This window comes from Columba livia, chromosome 1 (genome assembly GCF_036013475.1).
Source record: "Columba livia isolate bColLiv1 breed racing homer chromosome 1, bColLiv1.pat.W.v2, whole genome shotgun sequence".
Taxonomy (NCBI): domain Eukaryota; kingdom Metazoa; phylum Chordata; class Aves; order Columbiformes; family Columbidae; genus Columba; species Columba livia.
In genome coordinates this window covers 79,284,752-79,291,519 of record NC_088602.1, presented here as the reverse complement: position 1 = coordinate 79,291,519, position 6,768 = coordinate 79,284,752, and the positions used below count along the sequence as shown (strand labels likewise).

General features: G+C 38.2%; 1 protein-coding gene across 8 annotated transcripts in view; it reads left to right on the top strand.

Annotated features, from left to right (window-relative positions):
• Positions 1-2,054: 2,054 nt before the first annotated feature.
• Positions 2,055-6,768, top strand: part of LOC102093877 (multidrug resistance-associated protein 1-like) — a 41,771-nt gene continuing 37,057 nt past the window's right edge. For 7 of the 8 annotated variants that reach the window (XM_065064157.1, XM_065064155.1, XM_065064154.1 and 4 more), the window contains exon 1: positions 2,055-2,552. In XM_065064157.1, the coding sequence (XP_064920229.1) occupies positions 2,070-2,552 (483 nt within the window). In that variant the 5' untranslated portion in view covers positions 2,055-2,069. The remainder of the gene's footprint in view (positions 2,553-6,768) is intronic. The other variant, XM_021299871.2, reaches the window with a different exon arrangement.

The following is a 6,768-nucleotide window of genomic DNA, read 5'->3' as shown; positions in this document are numbered from 1 at the left end:
GATAGTGAAATGACCTATTTTCTGTCTTTAACAACTGCCACAAACAACCTATAGACAGATACAGAGGTATTGTCTTATACAATACCAAGCACAGGTGAAACACTTTTAATATCTTATTATATGAGAAAGCAAAAAATTTAGTTTTAAGCTATTTAATACTACTTAATGTTAAGTATCCAGACTAGGTATAGGCTTCAAAGCAAACCTGACAGTAGAAATGGATTTTTGTTTTACCCAACTCAGTTTTCTTGGTTATAAGACTGGGTTGCTTGAAAGGAAAACTTAAAGGAATACTTTTCGTCCTTACACCGATATTGAGAAAGAATATCCAAGTTTACTGGTTTAAAGGCAGTGTGTTTTACAAGCCTAAATAAGTTATAGAAATGGAAGAACGTTTAGCTTGCAGTGTTTTCTATTTTGTCTGATAAGATAAATCACAGCTAATACAATCACTTTATCAAGACACAGCTTTTTACTTCCCAAAAGGATTACTTCTTGAGCCTAAGAGACATTCCTATAATGCCACAGTATGGCACTCTTGCAGTGTCACTAGCAAGTTAATTCAACCTGCTATAGAAAGAACTTACATAACAAAGGTTTGTGCCTTAAATATGATTTATGCCTTATGTTTTAAGAAACTTGCCAAGTCTGCCTAGTCCCTTTCCCTTTTTCCCTCTAGCCTTCCACACAAACACTTGCCTCTTTAACTTTCCCCTTTTCCCCCACCCCCAGTAGCTTTAGGACTAAGCTATGTAGATGTAATCTAACTTCTCTTCAGAGATACTGCTGACATTATATGCTGACATTATACCAGAAAGTCACTGATCACAAAAGTTGCCACAATAGAAAAAATTAAAAATTAAAATACACCGTATTCTTTTACCCTGTTTCCTATGTTAAAGACATTTAAATATAATCAAGTAGAGGAAGAATATGTTAACTAACAATAGCTTGAGTTAGCAGTGAAGTTCACCAAAAGAGAAAACAGATGGATGCCCAAACCAGTCAGCCTACAGAAAGAGAAGCCTAGTCAGGTCTATGCTAATGTGTCTTTATCAGGCTTCCCTAGTGGATAGATAATATGTTCTGTGCAACTGTACTCTACAAAAGGAATATCAAGGAGGATCATGTTGCATATGGCTGATAAAAAAAAAATACACTTCTTCTAAGGAAGTAATTTTTCTTACCTTCTCTCTTCCCATCTTTATTTTTTTTTCTTTTTTCTTTTTTGCTTCCTGAGAGACGTATGGATTTTAACACCTCTCAATATCCACTTACTGAAAACTCATCAGTGTGTTAGAAGAAGAAAAGCTGGGCATGTGGTAATGTGCTAAAATTACTTTAGCCATAACTGAATTTATTTTGTACATCTGTTAACTTCAGACATCACTTTAGTAAGGGCCCCAATGATATTTTGATTACATTGTCACCATGTTTAAGAAATGAAATACTGGAAACAACAACAAAAAATATCACTTGAGTTTGGCCTTGCCCAAATATTTTGTAAAGCCCCATCTGTTTCAGTCGCTTTTATAATTTTTTATGAAATTAATGTTTTCTATGTTAGTTCCGATTCTAAATTATTTTTATTTTGTCCTGGTCTTTCACTTCCCATGCTACTGGCTGGCCACAAGGCCTCGCTTCCCCTGCTATCACATAGGTCTTGTGTTTAGACTTGTTTCTCTGTATTTTATTATATGGAATGTGGTGCATGGTTATTTCCATTACAACCTCCCAAACTTTTGACAAATCAGTATCGCTGCACTCAGTAATGCATTCTCATTTAAGGTGGTAAGTAAGAAGAGTCAAAGGGGAGGTGCCATATTAATTATAGAGTAAAACAGATCCTGATTTTTATTAACTTTTGGAAAAACTGTATGTTCAGGAAAAAAAATACAGCAATGGAAATCACTATTACAGCTTCTTTCCTACCTAAACTTAAATACTAGTGAACAAGTTGTATGAAGCCTCCAAAAAGGAAAACTATAGAGTATTAGGAAGTAACAAAGGTCAAAATTTTCTGATCTGATACACAATCTGCCAGAGCTCCCAGTGCTGGTTCTACAGAAATGCCCAAGTTTCACTTGCCAGTCCCAGCTGGAGTCCTTTGGTCGACAAGAGGGCATTTGCTTTCATGCCACCCATTTGGCCCATACCACCGCATACAGTTCCCTCTCCAGTTCACTTCGCTCACTGGCACAACACACGAAATAACACCAACGAAACAAAAATCAGAGGCAGACCCTTCCCTCGGCAGCTGGAGGTCGCGTTTTAGGGCACAAAATGCCTTAAATGCACTAAAACGTAGGGCTCGGCCGCGGCTGCAGAGCTATCGGCTGCCTCCCTCCTCGGGCGCCGTGGGGCTGGGAAGCCACAGTCCCCTCTGTTTCCAACCTGCGGGGAAAGGCCGCGGCAGCCGCCCTCACCGCGCCTCCGCCGCCGGCCGCCTCCGCCGCCCGGGGTGGCAGCATCCGCTTCGGGCGGGAGCCATGGCCGCCTCCCCTGGGAGGCAGAGCGGCTGCTACGAGCGCCTGAATCCCAGCGGCAAGAAGGTGACGGAGCGCGGAGGGGGCGAGCGGGGAGGAGGGTGGGCGACCTCCCCCCCGGGAGCCTGCCTGATGACCGGGGAGAGAGCCAGCCGCCGGCTCCCTCCCGGGGACACTGGCAGTGGCCGCTTTAATGGGGGTTTCACGCAGGTTTCATGATAGAGCTGCGTCAAAATAAAATAATTACCGCTAATGGCGACTGGGATGTATCCTTTGAATTTCGAAGGACGGAGTAAATATTTAGGCCAGCGTTTCGTTCCAGTATTTCTTATAATAATGAAGGGAATAGGAGCTGTGGCACGGGTAGGAATAAGATTTGAGCAAGGAGTGTTTGTGTCCATGACTTCGGCTGTATTCTTCAGTAGTAAAATGGGTAGTTAGGCAAACGATGCTGTTTGGATGTAAAATTCAGAAATCGTAATGGACCATGGTGAACGTTTATATCTGATAGCAAAGAGCAAGCAGAGGTACAAGAAGATATCTTTATTAGCGAAGGAGGACATACATACTTGTTGTTTATTTGTTTCTTGGCTGATCATTTAATAATTTGCTTTTCATTGGAAGTACAAGAAAAATTGTGGAAAACATACAGGATCTTAGAGGTCCCTCAACATACATTTTTGATATAGGTGGGTTTTTTACACCACCTGCTGAAAAGATCTGTAACTGCATCTTTATGTTAGAAATTGTATTAAGCCGGTACTTACTAAAGGACAGAATTTCCTGTCTAGGTGTGCTGAAGTCGTTCTTGGGTGTGGATACACATCCCTCAAGAAGTATGGGAGAGTTCATATCTGTTTGCCTCTATTGCACTTATCTCCAGTGACTTAGGAAATTGGCAGCAGTGCACAAACCTCATATCCTTCTCCTCCTTTATATGTACAGTACATGATAGTTGTACTTAATGTCATGTCTGAAAGAAGTTTGCTTTGAAGTTGATAACTTCCAACAGCTAAGTTTTCAAATAAGCAAAAAAAAAGTCAAGGTTTTAACCAGCAAAGATTTAAGAAAGGTTTCCGTGTATTGGACACAGAATCATAGAATCAGAGAATATCTCAAGTTGGAAGGGAGCCATGAGGATCATCGAGTCAAACTCACGTGCTTTACTGTTGGTGTGATCATACTCTAGGGTATGTGTAAACAGTGTAAAGTTGAGCTGAGATGGTGGTTAATATGCTCTTACAGTGAGTTAAGTTGTTCTAGTAAGCCATGAGACTGTAGATCTCTTTCATTACTTGTACCTTGTGTTAGAGTGTGTTCCTGAGAGAAGACAATAGAAAGAACTGTAGGTATAAAAGCTATTATATTTCCAAATTAAATAGCTCCTGAAAACTACATGTTTAGTAAAAGAAAAAGAAAAAACACAACTTTTTTCTTCAGTCTTTCAAGTTACATTAATACTTTTTCCTTTTTATCTTTATTAAACAGAAATGTAGCCCTGAAGAAAATGTTTTTTTCTTCAGTAAGTTAACATATTCCTGGTTTAGCAGGTGAGAATTTAATAGTCTGCTTGTTGATGTTCATTGATGCTCTCAGAATTACAGAGCAGGCATTTACATTCCACACCATCATTCTGGCTCGAGCCTGAGATTGTTGTTTTGTACAAAAATCAAAGCTTACGACTTTTAGAGTTCATATTCAAATATTTTGTTTGTTTATACAAAAAGTATTCTTTATATGTAGTAACGGTCATTTTTACCTTATCTTGTGGCACTATTTAAAACATTAATATTTTGACAACTAAGCACAACATTCTTGTCACAATAGACAATATTTTTAGACAACAGGACATAAAAGGCTGAATTGAGCTATCCTTTTTTATTTATTATCTGTGTAAAGTTCAGCGATAGACAGGTTTCCTTTATACTCCCTATTGTGATACAACAATTTGATATATTTCCAGGAACAAATATTCAGTAGTATATTTAAGGTATTTTCTAAGTAGCTGATTTCATGCTCATTTTCCTTCCTTTTTTATGGCAGGCCGCATGTTATTACTGTAAATCACTTGCTCATAAACACCAATAAAGTCCCTTAACTTCTTGGGAGACTGTCTACTTGAAAAACAGGAACTGAAAGCTCAACTATATCAAGTCAGACAGCTTCCTGTCACTTAATATTTTGGATTTTTTATCTAACAATTTCATGCATTATGTCTTGTGACTGTTAGTAATTTTTAACATTTTTATTTTTTCTTCTTTAAAAATCATTTGAGTCAGACACATACACTTCAAAATCCTAAAAGTGAGAAAAAAAACATTTTAGGAGTATTATAGCTGGTTTTTGTGTTATTCAGTATTATTAATTTTAAGGAAGGAAAAACTGAAAATGGTATTTATTGTTAATAAGCTGAGACAAAACAGTCAGATTGTTTCAAGGATTCAAAGTATTCAGTTAAACTCTGGCCCTGTTGAAGTTAGGAGTCCACCGTCAGTTTCAAAGTAGCTTTATTTTTACCAGTCTTTACATTCTACACCATAAATACTAATTTTAAGTTTTTCTAGAAAGTTATACAGTGTACTAAGCGCAGTACTTCCGTATGATGTTTATGTGTTCATCACATCACAGCATTCACCTAAATGTTGAAGCTAGACTATCCTTTGTATTTTTAACCAATTTCACAGTGTTTAATAGAAGATAGGAAAACAAACAAACAAAAACCCAAACCAAAACAGTGAATAAACAAAAACTCCACAAACAAACAAAACAATACAAAACCCAACAAAACAAAAACCAAACAGTTCTCTTAAGTGAGAGCTTATTTAGCTATGAAATAACTGGATGCAATTAAACAAGTATTGTCAATGTTAGATATGTTCCCCTTTCTCATCACCAGCAAACACAATGAATTATGGCTATTATATACTTGCCTTAAGTGCTTGCAATCTAAATGAAGAAGTCTCAAATTAGTTGTTACATAATAAATGTATAATGTTATGATAATGTAGATATGTATGTGATAATATCTAATAATAATTTCTTTGGAATTCAGGAAATCTGGAGATTATGGTGTGGGGGGCATTGTTAGATCTGTTTATCCTCCGGCAGCAGTGAGTTTTAGCATTGAAATTAATTATGTAGAATTCTTAAACAACAGTTCCCACTCAAGTACCAATTGATCTGCTCTCCTCATCCATCTCAAAAGCTGGCACTCTTGGTGAAAAGCTGTATTATTTTTGCCTTAATTAATCAAGCGTAAGGTAAATTTCACTTTGTGTTAACATTACAGCTTCAGTAGCTGTTTGCATAGCCCTTGAGGATAGTGAGGTCCAACCCCACCAGAATTTTACAAGCCCCAAGAAAGTGTTTTAGAGTTGTATCTTCTGGCCTGTGCTCAGCACCACGGCACACATGTTGGCCCAAAGCCCGGTGCTGGCACTCACTGGCAAAGGAGTGAGACACTGGATGTGCACGCTGGAGATGACGGACACTGCACTCATACTGCAGCCCTCAGGGCAGGAAATGCCCACCAGCTAACAAGTATGAGAGCTGCCACTGAGAGGACACACGCTCCAGTGTCTCTGCGTGTGTCTCTTGTTGATTCCTAGATGTTAGAGAACATTGTCAACGTTAATCCTTTTGTATTTTCCTCGCCTCAGAAATGGTGTGGCATGGTTTGCTTTGAGTTGTCATAAATCTGACACGCTCATCAGAAAATTCCAAATCGTATGTTTTTCTTTCAGGGTTCCTTTAGATTCAGTGTATTCATCAGCCCTATTTTGCCATTTTTAAGACCAGTTTCAGTTTTTGTTGACACTTAGGTGGGTAAAAGCACTTGTTGAAACAAATTTTTAACAGCTGAAGATCTGCTGTAAGGAAACTTCGATTGTACTTGTGCTGAAACTCAGTAGTTCAATGTTGTTACCTTGGTTAAAGATGAGCCCCAGCATAATGAGTCACCATCCCTGGAGGTGTTTAAAAGACACATAGACGTGGTACTTAGGGACATGGTTTAGAGGTAGACTTGGTAGCGTTAGGTTAACGGTTGGACTCGATGATCTTAAGGGTCTTTTCCAACCAAAATTATTCTGGGATAGCAGAGTCTTGTGATAGAAATCATATTTAATAGAAAACATATTTAATTCCAGATCACAATAGTAAGTGGGTAGTGATGCTACATGTTTGTTTGTGACATAGTATATTTTCCTATAAAGAAATATGGGATGAGAAATGTAGACAGATTCTGAGGTACAAAGGTTCCTCAGAATTTGCTGTTGGGATG